General features: G+C 44.2%; 2 protein-coding genes across 5 annotated transcripts in view; one reads left to right on the forward strand and one right to left on the reverse strand.

The window, feature by feature from the left end:
* LOC132475755 (inactive dipeptidyl peptidase 10-like) overlaps positions 1–21,933 on the forward strand; it is a 211,693-nt gene that overhangs the window by 40,402 nt on the left and 149,358 nt on the right. The window lies entirely within an intron of this gene.
* On the reverse strand, positions 1,805–21,824 carry LOC132445431 (uncharacterized). 4 transcript variants are annotated; one of them, XM_060035411.1, is made up of 9 exons: positions 21,656–21,824; positions 21,469–21,552; positions 21,324–21,389; positions 12,379–12,439; positions 12,243–12,293; positions 11,986–12,030; positions 11,833–11,897; positions 11,564–11,669; positions 1,805–2,204 (listed from the first exon to the last, which is right to left on the reverse strand). In XM_060035411.1, exons 4-9 carry the CDS (start codon positions 12,418–12,420, stop codon positions 1,923–1,925), a joined length of 591 nt encoding a protein of 196 aa, XP_059891394.1. In that variant the 5' UTR covers positions 12,421–12,439; positions 21,324–21,389; positions 21,469–21,552; positions 21,656–21,824; the 3' UTR covers positions 1,805–1,922. The 4 variants fall into 3 exon arrangements, 3 of the variants coding, with proteins under 3 accessions (XP_059891394.1, XP_059891392.1, XP_059891393.1); XR_009522584.1 differs by lacking the exons at positions 21,324–21,389; positions 21,469–21,552; positions 21,656–21,824 and adding exons at positions 12,601–12,783; positions 13,293–15,554; XM_060035410.1 differs by lacking the exons at positions 21,324–21,389; positions 21,469–21,552; positions 21,656–21,824 and adding an exon at positions 12,601–12,945.

Consider the following 21,933-nt stretch of genomic DNA (forward strand, 5'->3'; position numbering starts at 1 on the left):
GTGTGTGTGTGTTTGTCTGCATTGAGGTGTGTGTGTGTGTGTCTGTTTGTGTGCGTGTTTGTGTGTGTATGTGTGTGTGTGTTTGCTTCCTTCCCGTCCTTCATCCAGCGGGGGCGAGGGGTGACATGCTGAGTTCCCGCGCTGCCTCCATTAGGCTCCATTGAATTCCAGTTTGACGAGTGCAGGACGCCCCCCCCCCCCTCCCTCAGCCCCCTGCGCAGCCTCCATCATTTAGCCTGTCATGCCGACGAGCCTCGCGGCTCAATGAAGATTAATTATGATCCCCACGTCGCCACGGCGACCAGGGGTAATGAGATGAGCTGCATGGCAAGGCGGCACATCGCTTTCTCTGCTGTCACATTTCCACCATCAACATCTTCCAGACGCTCGCAGGCTCCTGCTCGCCTGCTTCTAGCCTGCCGCCGTGCATGATGATGGCAGATGGTTGGAGAGGAGGGACGGGGGAGGAATGGCGGTAAACACACCGCAGTCGGGGGACAGTCTGACAACGTTGACCTCGTGGGGACATGCCTTTACGGCCTAGTTTTGATGAAAAGCTAGGGAGATGTGTGTGTGTGTTACTCACCGGGGTTAGGGATTTATGTTGTTGGATGCTTGTATTTTGTGTGGTATCTTCCAACTTATGGAGGGACAAGCCAAGTCTTGCTTGGTCTGGTCTCCATTAATCTGTGACATAGCAGTCCTGCTATGCTGTCGTAGGACTCCTGGGGAGACGGCCCAGAGCCCGGGCACCAGACATTGCAAGAGGCAGAGCTAGTCTTTGTATCGATTAGAGGGTTTGAGTTTTCAGAAGGGCATTTAAATTAGTCTAATTCTACAGTGTCTACACAGAGTTGATTTTAAACCTTTACAGACCATTTTCATCTGCTGCTGGTTGGGTTTGTGTTCACCAATTTCGCGCTCAAAGATCACAGTTCGTCTGCCATAAGACTTTAGAAATAACTCTAAAGTCTGATTGTAAAACTAGGGGAGGACAATTGCTCAACAATGCCTACATGTACACTGGAACTTTTTCAAGCCCTAAGAGACATGTGATTTGTTTGCAGACCACTCTGACTGATCACAGCTCAAGGTCAGAACGGTTGTTCAAATGCTGTCAACTTTGATTCATTATTGTCTGCCCCTGGTGACATTTGGAAAAACGAGAGAAAGCAGAGTGTTTGTCATGCTAATGAGTAGTGGCGACTGGTCATTAGGGGCAAGTGGGGCTCGACCCCACCTACTCTCACAAGGAAAAAAAAACAGAAAATGAAAATGAAAAAATAAATATCTATAAAAAGAAATTATCTATTTTTTATATATATATATATATCTATAAAAAATAATATCCCCAGAAAGTACTGTAAAATAATACGTTTGGCGCTTTTATTTCTTTTTTAGTGGACCCTGGCTTGCTTCTTCCGGCTGAGTTCGGCTGGAGGCAATAGGGTCCGACTGCGTCCTGCGTCCTGGCAAGACACGCCCCGTGTAGAAATACACGCCCCTCGTGGGAAATACACGCCCCTCGACTGACCAATCTCAGCGTGATGACGTAATACGTAGCATTGTGATTTCCTCCCAGCGTGATGACATAATACGTAGGATTGTGATTTCCTACTGAGATCGGGGAGTAACGTAGGATTGTGATTTCCTACTGAGATCGGGGAGTAATTTTCCAACGTCATCGTTAACTCTTCTGTTACGAAGCTGTTCCACTCTAACCATATCAGAGTGGCTGGCAGTGAAATGTGCACAGAATGTGGTGTAGACTATCAAGTTGGTAAGAAAGAACTGATAATACCGTGACATCATTTTATTTATAAAGACAAATGAAAATGGTTTTAGAACTGGTTATATAAATGATAACATAAAGAATCGGCCCCCGGTCCCCCAGTTCAATTAAAACAATGGGTAAAATGTCGCTACTCCCAATAAGCAAACACTTTCAGCTTTCTCCGGTCAAACATCTCCACACAGAACATTTCGTAGTCCTTCTTTGAATTGAAGAAGAACTGGAACGGTTCAATCCTGTTTAGGCTTTCTTCCGGGCAACTGCGGTCAACGGATTTCAGCTCTGCTAACAATGCCTGCTGCTCTGCACCTTCCACCCCAATGACCATCGGGAGAGAAACGTGGTCGGTGAAGGTCTGCAACTGGCACCATGCTGCTGCCTCAATTGTGTCCTTCAGGAAAACATCATCTGCCTTGAAGAAAGAAAAATAATTTGTGTCTGTACTTGGCAAAAAAAACAATAATTGACATCCTACTCTCGCAAAACCACACAATGGTATGCTAACGAAGGCTACTACTGATGAGTTTTCAATGATGAACAAAACTATTCAACTATAGTCATCTGACCTATTGTATCTGGCTATATATACAGTACTAACAGTGGAGTTAAAAAGTTAGTGTAATATTTTGCTCATGGGCGGGTCATTTAAATTCTGGGTCTTAATATTCACAAAAATATTTATTGGAATTTACTCTGAAAATGTCAGGCTGACCAAAGAGTAATGAAGAGAAACCGAATTTGCATTTACTGATAACTGTGATGTCAAATGCATATACTTGGCTTTACAGAGGTACAAAGTAAAGTTACTTAAAGGATACAAGCCTTAGAATTGTAAATTTTCGCCCCTATTCCACTTGTATTGTTTACAGACAATACTTATGCATACGATAGGGAATTCTTAGTAAGGGAAACATGACTCAGGCCATAAGGGTAGGCTACATTTTTTTATTATAGAGAAAGGGAAGGTCATTACACAAAGCATTTAAAGTAAATAAAAAAGTAAATACAAAATATGTGCAATAACATTAAGGGATACAATTATTATTAAAAATGGGAAACACAAGAGGCATTGGCAGGTATAAGTTAACACAAAAAAAAGTACAAAATTAAGGGGACGGAGAAGAGGGCCCCCAGAATTGGGACCCAGAGGCAGAGCAGATGTGTGTGTGTGTGTGTGTGTGTGTGTGTGTGTGTGTGCAACACAGTCTCACTCCGAGAACGTCAAATACCAACTGTTGGCAAAGGCCCTTTAGCGTCGGTGACTGACGGGAAAGGTACCCTTTTTATTCGGTCGGTGACGGTAAAGGTACCCTTCGGCGTCTTCTGCATACGGAATGGGGGGTGCCTCACTACGTCTCTAATAGACGATGTGAGCATCTTTCCTATTGGATAGTTTTTTAGGATATTCTTCTGTGAAAATGGCAGACATACTTTTTATCCTGGGTGGAAAATATGATATTTTAGAATAGTTACACCATTAAAAGTGTTTATGTAAACATTTTTAGCGAGAAATGTGCATTTTACTTTCATAATCGTCGTTCGGCGAATGTGAAGGATGTTTGGTTTGATAGATATGACGAAGAATATTTCATCGGGCGATAATGGCCGGCGTACAGGCATCCCGGGCTCACGAAAATAGGTGACACTGTCACGTTATTTAATCTATTGAAACGTGATCAGGTACACGTATTTTCTAAATGTTCGTGTCAAAAAGCAAAATTTTCAAACTCATGCATATCAATTTGAAGTATTTGTCGTGATTTGTCACTAAGCACGACTTCCATCTAAGGTTCTGTCCGGGAGCTTTCTCCCTATTGTCCCTTAAGGAGCTCCGTACAGAACATTTATTGTTAAAAATTGTCTGTGATAACTAAGAATATGACAGCTTTTCCAGTCTCACCAATATGCGCACAGATCGCACGGTTTGACACTTTCAAGATGCGTGCAGTAGCCTACATACGCCAAATGACCATTTCGTGTGCATACGATACGCAAAACCCAGCATTAACTACTGTGGAGGGCGGATACGTCCATTTCGCGTGCATATGTGCATATGATACGAAAAACCCAGCATTAACTGAATGGGAGATGCAATATTTTAGGACAGATTCACCATTTAACGTGTTTCTAATGACATTTCTAGCGAGAAATGTACTTTTCCCTTGAATAATCCTCAGTCAGTGAATGTGTATGATCTTTATTAATCTTTATTATCTGAATGGGAAATGCAGCTCACGTGTTTCCTGCTTTTGTGTTATTAAACCGTTACTTTATGTAACTTTTAATGATATCATCTTGTTAGAAACACGTACGTTTTCGTGAACACTGGATTACGTCGCATTTCAACATAAAATAGCGTGTTACACACACACACACACACACACACACACACACACACACACACACACACACACACACACACACACACACACACACACACACACACACACACACACACACACACACACACACTGCATTTCGCTGCCAAATAAATAAATACTAAGGCAGAATAAAGAATAAATCAATTCATTATCATTCAACTTCAACATGCGTTATTACAGTATAGTGGTGGAGGGATGACGTGTGTTGGCCAACCCGGAAGTAAGCGTCGCCCTGGGTTCCCTTGACAAAAAGCCAACGGGTTTTTCCATTTGATTTTGGATTATTGCAGAAAAATTAGCATCTTTGAAGCACCTCCTCAAAAACTGAAAATAAATAAAAATAACTGTGCTCCAAAGAAAGAAATGTAAACCAATGCATTCCGAATGGGAGTGTTTCTCCGATTTTTCCATGCTACACAGAACGAAATGTAAACCCATGCAAATAAAGACTTCATGGTCATAATCATTTAAATATCATTAATCTCCTGAGGGTGGTATTCTATTTTTTTCAACGGGGCTGAATCCAGTCACTTGACCGTCATGGTTGCTATGGTGGTTGCTATCCACCAGCCCCTCTAATCCTTACATGGCTCTAAAAACCACGCGGCAAATGAGCTGCCGTAATTTGTGTTGTTTTTGTCGTAAACTAGTGTCCGATGGTTAAAAAATAGACGGATATTCCAAGGTATCCTTAAAAGGCAGCTTGGATGTTTTTATTTTCTGCAGTTTAGACTTCTTCTATAACCTATTTTTGAAAGCAAAACACCAAGCTCATTGATTTAACAAGGCAGGGTTATTTGTTTTATTTATTAAATAAATATTTATGAGAGGCCTTCTCCTGAGTGTTCTTCCTATTTATGTCTAGTGTACAACCCTACTGTCCACAAGCATCACCCCCCCCTCCCCATATGGATTTGGAGAATTGTTGCCACGTCCCAGTGGTGGAGGTATCATATATATGAAAGAGGGCATTCAATTATACTACAATGATCAATTAGGAGGCCGAAGCCCTAAAGGAAGTGATGCAATAGGTGACTGGGTCGACGACATTTAAGTAAGCTTTACTTTGAGGTCTCTTATATATCAAAGGGGGTCTCAAAGGACGCATACGCTTCAACCTGTGGCTCCGGTCCTACAGGAAATGACTCAGCAAGTGCTCCATCTCGTTGCACCTGCACCCAGCGGCTCGCTTGCAAGATTTTGGCCTGAAGTTATTCCCAGACCTACACCGTAGCCATCCAACCTGCATATCTGAGAATCAGGCCTCTCTTTAATAATGACAAAATGTATGAGAGAAATACACATTAACTTTTGACTCATAAGCGGCGTGGTGCCGGCTCCTTTTGACCTTTTGACCCCAGACTTCTGGGGGAATAGCTGAATCAATTCATTAGTCAATCAAAAGCATGTAAATATCTTCCCGGTGACGTAAGAGGGAGAACAAGGTGTCCTTCAACATCTACGCTTCCAGGCGATTGCAACGGTGCCACACATGAGCATATTCGAACATGTTTAATGGTAGTAATTAGCTGTCGAAATTGGAGGCCTTAATCAATAATGAGCAGCTATTGATTTGCTTCCCGATAGAAATTTGTGACAAATGACATGTTATTTAGCCTCTACACGTTGAGTTGAGTCCAATGACACCAAGCATGACACTCTAGAAAATGGTAACATGTATTTTACATGGTACACCTAGGTCTAGGACATGATCTCGGTGTAGCAAGAGGGCGAGCTTGATCTCATTGGACTCAGCTTAACGTGTAGATGCTAAATAACATGTAATTTGTCAAAAATCTCCATCGGGAAGCAAATCTATAGCTGGTCATTATTGATAAAGGCCTCCAAAATCGACAGCTAATTACTACCCCGAAACATATTCAAATATGATCATGTGTGGCACTGTTGCAATCGCCTCGAAACGTAGATGTCAAAGGACACCTTGTTTGCCCCGTTACGTAACCGGGAAGATATTTTCATACTTCTAATGAATTGATTCATATTTTAAGGTTCTCGGAGTGATACTTTAAGCGGCTGCAGCAGAAGTGTTGAGACGAAAGATGATATCAAGACATTTATAGAATATTCACATTCACATTATGATTCTTCGTCATAACATCCGACCAAACATCCTTTACAGTCACCAAGCGAGGATTATGAAAGTCCAGGCCCCTCCTTCCGGCACTCAAGGTCCGACTGGGCCAAGTTTAGGGCAGGAAGGGCCCCCCATTCCGGCCCTCGGGGTCCGACCGGGCCAAGTTTCGGTGCGGGGGTCCCAGTTAGGCCTTAGAATAAGGTATTCAAATTTCAGGGCGGTAGGACCTTCCTATCTCAAAAACTGTTTTTCCACCACATTCTGAACCATTAGGTCTTGCAGGTAACACTTCTGAGGGGCTTTGTCCAAATGACAGTCCATTTGGGAAAACTTTTTTTCTCTAAGGGCTAGAACTCCAAATCTCGGATATGTCGTTCTCGGGGCCCCAGGAAATGTGTGTAAACATTTTAGCATCCCTAGCTATCTCGAAAAGGCCGGAAAAGGGGCGTGACCTCCCACAGTACGGTAAATGTACATAAGACAGAGGTTTGTTTCTAGTCCCCATTTTTTGTGGGATGGAGGTGTACATTTGTGGCTTAAGGTGTGTAGTCACAGCTGGCCTGTGGCCACGTTTTTGAAGTCTGGGGTCAAAAGGTCAAAAGGAGCCGGCACCACGCCGCTTATGAGATAACAAAAAGTGAATGTGTATTTCTCTAATAGCTTTTTGTCATTATTAAAGAGAAGCCTGATTCTAAGATATGCGTGTTGGATGGCTAGGGTGTAGGTCTGGGAAGAACTTCAGGCCAAAATCTTGCAAGTGAGCCGCTGGGTGCAGGTGCAACGAGATGGAGCACTTGCTGAGTCATTTCCTGTAGGGCTGGAGCCACAGGTTGAAGCGTATGCGTCCTTTGAGACCCCCTTTAATATATATAATGCCCCATTTCCACTGCAGGGTGCGGAACGGATCGGATCGCAAAGGTGCGGTAGGGAGGGGGCAGTATAGCCCAGCTCAGTTCCGAGGTCGCGTTTCCACTGCCGACAGTACCCTTGGTGGTAGGCCGGATGTCAATCGCCGCGGCAGCTACGTAAACATCGTAAACAACGTCTTCCTCCGCAAGAATGCAGACGAACGTCTCCACCTCCTTGTTCGCCCAAGCAAGCTTTTTACGCGACATGTTAATTGTAAAGAATAATACCTTGAGGCTACTGTTTGTTTTTATCCCCGCGTCACCCGGAAGTGACGATTCTGTCGACCAATCAACGGAGGGGGGGTGTAGCTAGAATTCCAGGGTACCCTTTCAGGCGTCTGGTCTCGTTTTGGGTACCGCAACGGAGGAGTCCCTAGAATGGGGTCGGAACGGGTACGGCAAAGTCCGGGTCACGCCCACTTTTGGCGGTGGAAACGCGATCCGACCCGCACCTTTGCGATCCGATCCGTTCCGCACCCTGCAGTGGAAATGCGCCATAAGAGACCTCAAAGTAAAGCATACTTAAATGTTGTCGACCCAGTCACCTATTGCATCACTTCCTTTAGGGCTTCGGCCTAAAGGACAAAGCCCCTCAGATGTGTTACCTGCAAGACCTAATGGTTCAGAATGTGGTGGAAAAACAGTTTTTGAGATAGGAAGGTCCTACCGCCCTGAAATTTGAATACCTTATTCTAAGGCCTAACTGGGACCCCCGCACCGAAACTTGGCCCGGTCGGACCCCGAGGGCCGGAATGGGGGGCCCTTCCTGCCCTAAACTTGGCCCAGTCGGACCTTGAGTGCCGGAAGGAGGGGCCTGGACTTTCATAATCCTCGCTTGGTGACTGTAAAGGATGTTTGGTCGGATGTTATGACGAAGAATCATAATGTGAATGTGAATATTCTATAAATGTCTTGATATCATCTTTCGTCTCAACACTTCTGCTGCAGCCGCTTAAAGTCTCACTCCGAGAACCTTAAAATATGAATCAATTCATTAGAAGTATGAAAATATCTTCCCGGTTACGTAACGGGGCAAACAAGGTGTCCTTTGACATCTACGTTTCGAGGCGATTGCAACAGTGCCACACATGATCATATTTGAATATGTTTCGGGGTAGTAATTAGCTGTCGATTTTGGAGGCCTTTATCAATAATGACCAGCTATAGATTTGCTTCCCGATGGAGATTTTTGACAAATTACATGTTATTTAGCATCTACACGTTAAGCTGAGTCCAATGAGATCAAGCTCGCCCTCTTGCTACACCGAGATCATGTCCTAGACCTAGGTGTACCATGTAAAATACATGTTACCATTTTCTAGAGTGTCATGCTTGGTGTCATTGGACTCAACTCAACGTGTAGAGGCTAAATAACATGTCATTTGTCACAAATTTCTATCGGGAAGCAAATCAATAGCTGCTCATTATTGATTAAGGCCTCCAATTTCGACAGCTAATTACTACCATTAAACATGTTCGAATATGCTCATGTGTGGCACCGTTGCAATCGCCTGGAAGCGTAGATGTTGAAGGACACCTTGTTCTCCCTCTTACGTCACCGGGAAGATATTTACATGCTTTTGATTGACTAATGAATTGATTCAGCTATTCCCCCAGAAGTCTGGGGTCAAAAGGTCAAAAGGAGCCGGCACCACGCCGCTTATGAGTCAAAAGTTAATGTGTATTTCTCTCATACATTTTGTCATTATTAAAGAGAGGCCTGATTCTCAGATATGCAGGTTGGATGGCTACGGTGTAGGTCTGGGAATAACTTCAGGCCAAAATCTTGCAAGCGAGCCGCTGGGTGCAGGTGCAACGAGATGGAGCACTTGCTGAGTCATTTCCTGTAGGACCGGAGCCACAGGTTGAAGCGTATGCGTCCTTTGAGACCCCCTTTGATATATAAGAGACCTCAAAGTAAAGCTTACTTAAATGTCGTCGACCCAGTCACCTATTGCATCACTTCCTTTAGGGCTTCGGCCTCCTAATTGATCATTGTAGTATAATTGAATGCCCTCTTTCATATATATGATACCTCCACCACTGGGACGTGGCAACAATTCTCCAAATCCATATGGGGAGGGGGGGGTGATGCTTGTGGACAGTAGGGTTGTACACTAGACATAAATAGGAAGAACACTCAGGAGAAGGAATGACCTCTCATAAATATTTATTTAATAAATAAAACAAATAACCCTGCCTTGTTAAATCAATGAGCTTGGTGTTTTGCTTTCAAAAATAGGTTATAGAAGAAGTCTAAACTGCAGAAAATAAAAACATCCAAGCTGCCTTTTAAGGATACCTTGGAATATCCGTCTATTTTTTAACCATCGGACACTAGTTTACGACAAAAACAACACAAATTACGGCAGCTCATTTGCCGCGTGGTTTTTAGAGCCATGTAAGGATTAGAGGGGCTGGTGGATAGCAACCACCATAGCAACCATGACGGTCAAGTGACTGGATTCAGCCCCGTTGAAAAAAATAGAATACCACCCTCAGGAGATTAATGATATTTAAATGATTATGACCATGAAGTCTTTATTTGCATGGGTTTACATTTCGTTCTGTGTAGCATGGAAAAATCGGAGAAACACTCCCATTCGGAATGCATTGGTTTACATTTCTTTCTTTGGAGCACAGTTATTTTTATTTATTTTCAGTTTTTGAGGAGGTGCTTCAAAGATGCTAATTTTTCTGCAATAATCCAAAATCAAATGGAAAAACCCGTTGGCTTTTTGTCAAGGGAACCCAGGGCGACGCTTACTTCCGGGTTGGCCAACACACGTCATCCCTCCACCACTATACTGTAATAACGCATGTTGAAGTTGAATGATAATGAATTGATTTATTCTTTATTCTGCCTTAGTATTTATTTATTTGGCAGCGAAATGCAGTGTGTGTGTGTGTGTGTGTGTGTGTGTGTGTGTGTGTGTGTGTGTGTGTGTGTGTGTGTGTGTGTGTGTGTGTGTGTGTGTGTGTGTGTGTGTGTGTGTGTGTGTGTGTGTGTGTATAACACGCTATTTTATGTTGAAATGCGACGTAATCCAGTGTTCACGAAAACGTACGTGTTTCTAACAAGATGATATCATTAAAAGTTACATAAAGTAACGGTTTAATAACACAAAAGCAGGAAACACGTGAGCTGCATTTCCCATTCAGATAATAAAGATTAATAAAGATCATACACATTCACTGACTGAGGATTATTCAAGGGAAAAGTACATTTCTCGCTAGAAATGTCATTAGAAACACGTTAAATGGTGAATCTGTCCTAAAATATTGCATCTCCCATTCAGTTAATGCTGGGTTTTTCGTATCATATGCACATATGCACGCGAAATGGACGTATCCGCCCTCCACAGTAGTTAATGCTGGGTTTTGCGTATCGTATGCACACGAAATGGTCATTTGGCGTATGTAGGCTACTGCACGCATCTTGAAAGTGTCAAACCGTGCGATCTGTGCGCATATTGGTGAGACTGGAAAAGCTGTCATATTCTTAGTTATCACAGACAATTTTTAACAATAAATGTTCTGTACGGAGCTCCTTAAGGGACAATAGGGAGAAAGCTCCCGGACAGAACCTTAGATGGAAGTCGTGCTTAGTGACAAATCACGACAAATACTTCCAATTGATATGCATGAGTTTGAAAATTTAGCTTTTTGACACGAACATTTAGAAAATACGTGTACCTGATCACGTTTCAATAGATTAAATAACGTGACAGTGTCACCTATTTTCGTGAGCCCGGGATGCCTGTACGCCGGCCATTATCGCCCGATGAAATATTCTTCGTCATATCTATCAAACCAAACATCCTTCACATTCGCCGAACGACGATTATGAAAGTAAAATGCACATTTCTCGCTAAAAATGTTTACATAAACACTTTTAATGGTGTAACTATTCTAAAATATCATATTTTCCACCCAGGATAAAAAGTATGTCCGCCATTTTCACAGAAGAATATCCTAAAAAACTATCCAATAGGAAAGATGCTCACATCGTCTATTAGAGACGTAGTGAGGCACCCCCCATTCCGTATGCAGAAGACGCCGAAGGGTACCTTTACCGTCACCGACCGAATAAAAAGGGTACCTTTCCCGTCAGTCACCGACGCTAAAGGGCCTTTGCCAACAGTCGGTATTTGACGTTCTCGGAGTGAGACTGTGTTGGTGTGTGTGTGTGTGTGTGTGTGTGTGTGTGTGTGTGTGTGTGTGTGTGTGTGTGTGTGTGTGTGTGTGTGTGTGTGTGTGTGTGTGTGTGTGTGTGTGTGTGTGTGTGTGTGTGGCGCAGCCAAACATCTCGCAGGGGCCCCTTCTACAATATTTCTGGTTAGGGTTATTACAGCAATAGGTGTATATAAGAAACATAACTTCTTACCTTGGTCAAAACCTTCCGCTTCCGTGTTACCCGGAACACCGGTGCCAGGAGTCCATTCACCATCTGGTGTCCTTCTTGGGTGAAATGACAGAATCTTTTGCCACATCTGCAGTAGAAAGAAAGGGAAAGAAAGACAGAAAGAAAGTCAAAGAAAAAAAAACACGAACCGCGCGCACGCACGCACGCACGCACATGCACACACACGCACACGGTTGCCAAGCCAACATGAAAAATGTATTTATTTTGCATTTGTAGGTTAAGATCCATACCCTTCAATCCCGTAGTTGTCCAAAAGGAGCTTGCACCACCACCTCCTGAGATGAGGCATATCCAACTGAAGAGGAACATTAAAATGAAGTTTACCACGTAACCATTATGATGCTGCTTCTAAATACTGACGCTAGCACACAGATAGTACTTACAACGTTGAAATCGAAGTGTGCGTCCATGGTAATGTACCAGGAGTACTGTAGAACATATAATGTAATAATGTTGGGTTGTGATCATAGGCAGGGTGTGATTTTACCAGCAATTGCAGTTAATTTTACCAGCAGTTAAGACTAGTTCATAGTCATCTTAGAAAAAAATTTGGCCATTATAACATTATAACATTAGAAAATAAAATGCTGTGTGTTAAAAAAGGTATGATAAAGCAAATGAATGGAGCATGGTAACTCACCATGACCATAAAGACTCCACAGTCGATGCCATATAGTTGTTGTGGAACACCCTGTGCCATAAAACAGGTTGTAAGATGAACATTCATAGCCCTACACACATTTTCCTGATGTGCTTGTTATCTCAGCAATTATTACCTCAATGTCCAAGCCAGTCTCCTCGGTCCAGGTGCCAGGCATCAATTGTTGCGCAACAACCCTAATACAAATTTGATGACAAGCATTGTACAGTTGTCAGGTTAGACAGCAAAGTGAGAAAGATGCAAAACATAAAAGGAAACTAGGCAAATCAGGGGAACGTGATTGTCAAGCTATCTAGTGTTTGTGCAGCTTCCCTGCTTGAAAGGGATTGGTACAGACCATAGGAGGTTTAACTGGGTTCCACTCATGCAATGACCACACGGTTTTCCTTCTTTAACTCCTCTTTACTTTTCTTTTTGTATTTTCACAGGTACAGGTAAGTTGTAGCAGGTAGGTATTGTGGGTACAGTTGTAAGTGGGTTGCAAGTGGTAAACTGCTAGGTATACTGCAAGGTAAAAAACCTTTAAAGAAACCAAAAATAACTACAGTAAATGCAGTGCAGAATGAAATAGTAAATACAAACATGTTTTTCATATATGCATTTAAATACTTATAAATATATAAATATAAATATAAATATTATTAATAGTTTTTAATGTCTAAGCATATTTTCATGAATTCTGTTTTAAATGTATGAAACCATTTTTAACTGCTTTAAATATCAATTCATTTTTAAATGCACAAATTCATCTTAACTGTTTTTTTTTATATATATATAATCACTCATTTGAAATGTAAATATAAATAGATCAATAAAGTCAAATAGAAATAACTTTAGCAGTATTCAGATCATTTCTATCAATCTACAGATCAAAAAATAAACCCCATTTGTTTCCAAACAATTTGCAGTCAAAAAATCATGTGGCATCAAACACCAAACAATTGTCCATGCTTAAACGCACGTTTTAACGTGCGCTACAAGCGGTTGCGCAACTTTACAATCCTTACACTAACAAAATCTTTCTCTTACCGGCCGTTTCTCCAGGCTTTTTATGGCTGTACCAGCGCTGCTTTTTCCAAGTTCTCTAGCGCAGCTTTGCTGCTGCTGGACCGAACGCTGTCTGATTTGTTTGCAACTGGCGTTTCCTGAAAGAGTCTCTCTTCCCCTTTCTGTCCTTTCCGGTAAGGTGACGCAATGACGTGGATTTCCCAGGTAACGCTCTGAGGAGGGATTCCCCCAGCTGTCAGTCGGCGTTGCATATTAACCCCTTCATATCCAGCAGGGATTTTCCAAGTTGACTTCACACCTCCCACTCGACCTTCCAGTGGAGACACCTGGGAGGTCGCATGTTACAGGAGCAACTTGGGTCAGATGTTTAGTTCTGTTCTTCGGTGGGAAGCAAGATCACTAGTCGCCTTACGTCTCTGTGAAGAACTGCTGCTGGGATCTTTTCTTTGAATTTCTTAGATGTTCGGTGACTTACTTTTGCTCCGGTAGGCCTTGTGACAGGAACGGGGTAGCTTGGGAAGGTTCTGACATTGACGTCCCTCACAACTCCTTTGCTGTCCGAGTTGACGCTAACCACTCTTGCAATCCTGAACTGACCCCTAAGGGCGTTTTGGTCCGCCATCCAGACGATGTCCCCGACTGCGACATTTCTCTTGGCGGTATGCCATTTGTTCCTTACGAATAAGTTAGGACCAGCAAGTTGACTCCAGTTCCTCCAGAACTTGTTAACTTGCGCTTGCATTTCTTTAAGCCTTTTGTAGGGATAGTCACTGAAGTCGAATGTTCTGACATCTCCACCCTGTGATGCTCGTCCGAGCAGGAGACAGTTAGGAGTGATGAACTGGACGCTGTCTTCTCGGCTCTGTGTCCTGGCGTCAATTGGTCTTTCATTTGCAAGATTGGCAGCCGTGTAGAGAGTTGTTTGGAATTCACTCCAACTTAGGCCGGACTCTCCTCCAAGACTCTGCAGTGCTCTCTTGACAATGCGCACAGCAGCTTCTGCGGCACCATTCCGGTGTGGAGAATCGGCTGGTTGAATCTTCCACGACCATTCTGTGCCATCCTTGGCAGCTCTCTCCTCCAGGGTAGCTTTGTCAAGATTGGCAAAGAATCGGTACTGTTCTTCTAGGACTGGCTTAGCCCCAATGAAGTTGGTCCCAGGATCTGACCAGATTTTCTTTGGATGACCTCTTAGTGCTGTGAACCTCTGGTAGGCAAACAGAAAACTCTCTGTGGACTGAGAGTTCACCAGCTCGGTGTGAATAGCTCTGGAGGCCATGCAACAAAACACAATTCCCCAAACCTTCAGTGACACTCTTTTCTTTACATCATCCCTGACTTGGTAGGGTCCGAAGAGGTCGACTGTTGTGTAGTGGAATGGGGCAGCTGGTTCTGTCCTCTCTGGAGGTAGATCACCCATTATTTGCTGGCATCTTTTTGCTTTAGTTTTCCTGCAGAACATGCAGTTTTCGACCACTTTTTGAGCAATTCTCCGACCTTTCACGACCCATGCTCTTCTTCTCATCTTGAGCAAGGTCCCGGCCACTCCATCGTGGTTCTCCTCGTGGGCTTCTCGTGCTAACAGTGTCGACACCCAGGCTTCGTAAGGCAAGATGGGGACAGCAACTTTATCTTCATTGAAGATCTGCACACGACCCCCACAGACCAACAATCCAGTCTCTTGGTCTCTGTACACCACCAGCCTGTCTGTGGTTGTGCTTGGGAAGGATGCACTTTGCTGTGCCGCAAGGAAGATGTCTTTTAGGGCGTCTTCCCTCTCTGTCACTGAGATGACTTTTGAAAACGACACTGCCTCCCACTTTGGATTGTTTGCAGTTCGCTTGTTCCCTTTCATGAACATCCTTGCTGCTCTCCGGATCCAGGCAACTGTTTTGACAAGTCGGCTTAGGTTACTGAACCGCTTGACATCCACCAGTTCTTGGACAGTTGATCCTGCTGGTGGCCTCTTTGGTTGTGTTTGGGTCTGAGTTGGTTCCTGGTCTTGCTTTAGTTCAGAAGGCTTCTGCGTGTCAGTATCCTTTGGATCCGGCAGCAGTTGTGCCTTGGCTTGTGCTCGGGTCAGTGCAGCAACAAACGCTTTCTTCTGTAATCTGTTGACACCGTCTCTGGCAGCCATCACCAACTCTTTGGCAGATTTAACTGGCCACTCATCCACTGGTAGCTTCAAGAATGTTGGTCCGTTCTGCCATTCTGAACTTTCATCCAGGTCTTGAGGACTGGCCCCTCTGGTTATGATATCAGCAATATTGAGAGGACCAGGAATCCACCACGAATCTCGGATTGCTGTTGTGTTCTGGATTTCGCCGATCCTGTTTGCAAAGAAGGTTTGATAACCATAGCTCTCTCTCTGGATTGCACCGAGAACTGTTTGGCTGTCAATGATATGGAACCACTTGTCAACTCGGATCTTGCTGTGCTGTTCGAAGTACTTTTTGAGCCGTGAGGCAAACACTGCTCCGCACATCTCTGCTTTGACAGCATCACCTTTGTGGTCTAAAGGAGTTAGCTTTGCCTTGGACTCCACTAGAGTGACGACTGGGCCCTGCTCAGTGTTCCACCGGAGGTACATCACTGCGCCGTAGGCCTGCTCGCTTCCATCTGAGAATGTTATTGCCCAAGGTTCTCCACTGAAGCTTGGAGGCATTATGGCCCTGGTGAATGTAATCCACCCGAGTTGCACATACTCTTCGAAGAGCCGGACTGCATCTTCTCTGAGGCTGTCTGACAATGCTGTGTCCCAGGTGTCTTTGACAGGGCAGTTGACACTCTTTGCCTCCTGGAATGCTCTCCGCACAAGGATGGCACCCTTTTGCTTGGCAGGAGTCACCAGGCCAACTGGATCATATAACCCTGAGACTTGACTCAGGAGGTCCCTTCTTGTCAAAGGGTTGGGGGTCTGCGCTCTTACTTGGTCTAGTAGAAGGTCTTGGCCAAGTCGCATCTTCTGCTTTCTCTTTGAGAAGTTTATGGATGACATGACATGGAGCTTATCTTCCTCCACGAGGTAACCTAGACCAAGTGCTTTGTTCTCGTCATCCCTCATTTGATTCGGGAGAACCATGTTGTTACCTTTGGTCTTGCTCACATCGTCTTTCACCTTCCTCCCACTTTGGCCTGAGAAGACCCAAGGCTTTAACAGGAAACCTCCAGCTTTCAGGACTAGCTCCACATTCGCTGTGATGGTTTTCAGTTTCTCAAGGTCATTGTGAGATGTTAGGATGTCGTCGACATAGCTGTCATTATGAAGTACTCCTCGCTCCTCTTCGAGGTGGGCAAAGGAAGGTAGGTTGGCTGTTTCTCGCATTGCGAGCTGTGCAATGCAGCCTGCCGGTTTATCACCAATGTTGACTCTGGTGATAGCGTACTTCTCCATCTCCTCCTCTTCTGAGTCTCGCCAGAGGAACCTGTGGAGGTGCATCTCACGGTCTTCCAACCATACTGAGTTGTACATTTTTGTGATGTCCCCTAAGGCAGCGTTGGTTCCCCCTCTGAACCTCAGGAGGACAGCACGTATCTGGTTGAGGACGTCTGGCCCCTTCATCAGTAGGTCGTTCATGCTGGTTCCTTTGAACTTTTGACTGCTATTCCAGACGAGTCTTACCGGGGTTGTTACAGAGTGTGGGTTTGGTGCTATAAGGTGACTTACAAACCATACTGGTCCCTTCCAGGTAATGATCTGTTCTTCAGTCAACTTGACTGCAGCTCCTCTTTCCACCATGTCATGCACCTGAGCTTTGTAAGCAGACTTCCACTCTGGTGCTTTGGCTAGCTGCTTCTCTGTCCTCAGGAATGTTGCTTCCACTGCTCCTCTGTTGTTCGGCAGTGAGGCTGGATCTTCTAGCCAGGGATACTTTGCGTGCCAATGTGGTTGTCTGCTGTGATCATCGCTCATGACATACGCGAGTCCTTCTTTTACCACCTCAAGCTCCCTTTCTTCTGCAAGGGTCATTTCTTTGCCACCGGGCTGGCAATTTCCGCAACGGCAGCCGCCGCATCTGGGCTCGCATGCGGCGCCAATGCTATCCCAGTGCCACCACTCCAGGAAGCTTTGTTTGCTGGTTGAAGCGGTTGATCCTTGTATTTCGAATACTTCTTTGTTTGAGATGTTCTGTTCTGGACTGTACGTGAGCTCTTCATATTTCACAGCTGCCGCTCTCATTGATCTTGCAAAATGCGTCTTTGACATGTGAGCTGACACTTCAACCTCCTCGAACAGTTTGGGGTGGGTTCCTCCAACCGTTTTCCCCGAGGGGTCCATCCCACAGTACAAGGTCCCCCACAACTTTGACTCTCTGTGGAGCTAGCCGGCCTTCTCTGTGGCTAATGAGAAGCTCCACCTCTTTGGGCCTCACAAGCTCATCAAGAGGTACATCTGGGAAGAATGGCTGCAGTTGTCCAGGTGTTACACTTTTGTGGACATCTGCGATGTTCTCAAGCCCATAGCAAACCAATTGATGTGCTCTCAGTGTGTCCTTGGAAGTGGATACATGGATTTTGAGGAGATAGCGCTTTGTCTTTACTTGGACCTTCATTCCGGCTACTCCATGGACAATGAGTATGATGTCTTCACTCTTCAGATTCAGACGGCTTGCTGCTCTGTGAGTGATGTAATTGGTGTCAGATGCTAAGTCGATGAGTGTTCCGACTTTCTCTCCGGCGTTAGCTGTGACGACGAGTAGCATCATGATCACTGGAAGCTCCTGCATCCCGCTTTTTTCAAGTAGACCTTGCTGGTCATTTGAAGTTGTGAAGACTCTGGAGGCAACGTTTGAGAAGACCTCCCTGAACTGCTTTGCTAGGTCGGGTGGGAGATTTTTGATGAAATCCTCTTGACCCTCTGTGTACTTCCTTCTGCCTTTATCCTTTTCCGACTTGTCAGACTTCTTTGACATAGATTTAGGACAGAGGTAGAAGTGATGCTCAGCCTGTTCTTCTCTGCAGTCTTGATTTTTGCATAGAAAGCCAGGTTTGCAGGATGACCGGTCATCGTGAACCTCAAGGCATCTTGTACACGCTCCCAACTTCTTTACTGAAGACTTCCTTTCGGCTGCAGTCAGAGCCTTGAATTGCTTGCAGAAGTAGAGTTTTCTCTTGTGTTTGGCATCACCACAGACTACACAGCCTTGGTCATCAGCTGACTTTGTAGACTTGGTTCTTGCACTTTTCTGCTCAATCCTGTTGTCTCTCCAACTTGGCTTACTTGGCTCCTCATCTCGTAGCTGCTCAAGCTCCTCATAGATAGCTTCTTGCTTCTGGGGGAATGCCAAGAGATGATCAAACCGTTTGTCTGGCGTTACTCCATTATTTGGATCGGCTACATAGACAAGCCACTCTTTTTTGAGGGATTCAGGGAGTTTACTCTCGATTGATTTTGTTACAAGGGGATTCTTTATGGCGCCTGTGTCTCCGAGGTCACTCAGGTCCCCGAGTGCTTTCTCCACGGCTTGAATCAACTCCACAATTTTCCTTGGTTGACTACTTTTGACAAATGGCATCTTCTGTAGGTCTTCCACTATTTCAATGGCGATAGCCGTTCGATTTCCATAGCGGTTCTCCAAGACGCGGAGAATGTCATCTGCAGTGTTATAGGTGGTCAGGCGAAAGTCTTTTTTGAACTTGTCATCAAGACTGTCGAGTAACTGTATCTTTTTCACTTCTTTGGAGCCGGTTACTTCTCCCTGTTTTTGGAGTGACTCCCAGTCCCTTCTCCACCTGTGAAAATCACGCTTGTAGCCAGAGAATCTCGGGAGAGCTATGGGTTTCAGCTTAATGGTTGGAGTAAAGTTGTGATTGCTGGCAGTGTCAGTTGTGTTTTCCGGGAGTCTTGCCGTTATGAAGTCAGCCTTTCTAGAGACCAGCCTGGTTGACTGGTGTTCCAGCTCTTTCAGCCGACCACGGAACTCTCGTTGGTCTTCCACCGGAACCCACTGCTGCCATTTGCAGTGCGCTTTCTTTGCGGAAACCACAAGTGTTTTCAGGTGAGTGAGCCTAAATTCATAGGCGTCAAGGTTGCTGTCGGTATGTACTCTTCCAACACGATCAGCTTCAGCTTCTGCTAGTTCTACAGCTGTGCGCAGTTCATCTCCAAACTTTGTCCAGAGTGCTTTTCCAAGTAGCTCTTCAACTTCCTTCAGCTTCTGATTACATTCACTGATGGTCTTAGCTATGTCAGCGCCTTGCTGTTCGGTCAGCTTAACTGATCCTCCTTCATCCAGCTTTGCCTCCTCTTCTTCAATGACACCTGCCATGACTTCGTCATTGGTTTCCATGACTTTCTCGGCTGCAATGGTGATTTTATTGAAGCTATCTCGGAGCTGGTCTTCTGACATGCTGTCGTGAGTTCTGATGATATTGTTCCTTAGTCGTGTGAAGGATCGTTTGGCTACTGTCCGCTCACTTTTGAGCTGCTCAATGGTTTCAGCGATGTTGGATGTTTTGGGTCCACCTGCTGTTTGCAGGGTGCTTTTATTTTTTCCAGGTCACTGTTTTCACTGTTCCAGCTTACAGTCCCGTTTTTTTACTGTCTCACTGTTCCAGCTTACAGCGGTTTTTTACTGTCAAGCTATCTAGTGTTTGTGCAGCTTCCCTGCTTGAAAGGGATTGGTACAGACCATAGGAGGTTTAACTGGGTTCCACTCATGCAATGACCACACCGTTTTCCTTCTTTAACTCCTCTTTACTTTTCTTTTTGTATTTTCACAGGTACAGGTAAGTTGTAGCAGGTAGGTATTGCGGGTACAGTTGTAAGTGGGTTGCAAGTGGTAAACTGCTAGGTATACTGCAAGGTAAAAAACCTTTAAAGAAACCAAAAATAACTACAGTAAATGCAGTGCAGAATGAAATAGTAAATACAAACATGTTTTTCATATATGCATTGAAATACTTATAAATATAAATATATAAATATAAATATTATTTATAGTTTTTAATGTCTAAGCATATTTTCATGAATTCTGTTTTAAATATATGAAACCATTTTTAACTGCTTTAAATATCAATATCACAAATTCATGTAAATATAAATAGATCAATAAAGTCAAATAGAAATAACTAGCAGTATTCAGATCATTTCTATCAATCTACAGATCAAAAAATAAACCCCATTTGTTTCCAAACAATTTGCAGTCAAACAATCATGTGGCATCAAACACCAAACAATTGTCCATGCTTAAACGCACGTTTTAACGTGCGCTACAAGCGGTTGCGCAACTTTACAATCCTTACACTAACAAAATCTTTCTCTTACCGGCCGTTTCTCCAGGCTTTTTATGGCTGTACCAGCGCTGCTTTTTCCACGTTCTCTAGCGCAGCTTTGCTGCTGCTGGACCGAACGCTGTCTGATTTGTTTGCAACTGGCGTTTCCTGAAAGAGTCTCTCTTCCCCTTTCTGTCCTTTCCGGTAAGGTGACGCAATGACGTGGATTTCCCAGGTAACGCTCTGAGGAGGGATTCCCCCAGCTGTCAGTCGGCGCTGCATATTAACCCCTTCATATCCAGCGGGGATTTTCCAAGTTGACTTCACAGTGATTGCCTAGTAACGACTTTAACTTTGGCAAGTCAGGGGAACGTGACCACCTTCCAAAATGAGCTGTGGGAAACTAGGCAAGTCAGGGGAACGTGACTGCATACAGTGGTAGCTGCTTTAACATTGGCAAGCCAAGAGAACGTGACTGCCATAGTAGTTGAATTAATGTAAGCAGGTCAGCAATACATGACCACCTTACAAAATGAATTGAAATAAACTAGGCAAGTCAGGGGAACGTGACTGCCCAAAGGACACATCATATTGTAACCTGAGAATGTTCCTATATGCCTTGTGACCAAAGCCTTCTTCCCGCAGTGCATAAAATGAATCGAGGAAAATCAGCCTCTTTTGGCGAGGCTTCATTACCTAAGAAATCAGAGGCTTATTATTGAGTTGTTTTAATGCATTACATATTTCAAATACAGTAACAATTGAAGAAATTGCTAATCCCTCCCCTCAGTAACAGCTGCATAGTGTTGATAAAGTCTGAATGCAACCACTACTTACACTAAGCAGAAAATGCCCTGGTGTCCACAGTGGGACAATCACTGCATCCATGGTGGTGATGTCAACCTTAAAGTCGGAGATAGAGTTGTCATTTTGAAATCGAAAGTAACAGCGTAAACTTTGATCTATGTCTGTGGGTTCTTACTGGAAAGCTGCGCAGATGATCTGAATTTGGCGATTGGAGCCATGTTGGGGGGATGTGGAGGTCAAGAAGAAATACATATTTTCCCTACAGACAGAGAAGCCGTGGTAGGCTACTTCCTTACTGTTACGCTACACACAAAATACTCAAGTTACACAAAGTATACACAAAGAGAAAGAACAGTACATACTTGATGTTCGGCCATCTCCTTGACCAAGTGCAAACAAGCGTTTCCCACCTAGAATAGACAAGTTAATCACCATAGAAAGCTTTAATTTTCATTTACAAGTAGGCCTACAATGACACTCGGCGGGCCAGAGACATGTTGTACCTTTAAGAAAGAAATACTTACAGCAGGGTTCCCACTCTTTTTCTAAAACCATTTACAGGCAGCTAGTCAATCATCTTCCTGCTGTCTGCTGTTGACCAGTTCGTTACATCTCCGGAGTAGGTTCGACAAGAGAAGAG

This window comes from Gadus macrocephalus, chromosome 17 (assembly GCF_031168955.1).
Source record: "Gadus macrocephalus chromosome 17, ASM3116895v1".
In the NCBI taxonomy this organism is placed as follows: Eukaryota; Metazoa; Chordata; class Actinopteri; order Gadiformes; family Gadidae; genus Gadus; species Gadus macrocephalus.

What these genes read in the sequence shown, in the direction of transcription:
- LOC132445431 (XM_060035409.1), bottom strand. Translation starts at nt 12,629, where the DNA reads ATGAGTGGAACCCAGTTAAACCTCCTATG. An exon ending in AGACTGGCTTGGACATTGAG is followed by an intron (nt 12,294 to 12,378) that starts GTAATAATTGCT and finishes TTTATGGCACAG; the next exon opens with GGTGTTCCACAACAACTATA. An exon ending in CACACTTCGATTTCAACGTT is followed by an intron (nt 11,898 to 11,985) that starts GTAAGTACTATC and finishes GTTCCTCTTCAG; the next exon opens with TTGGATATGCCTCATCTCAG.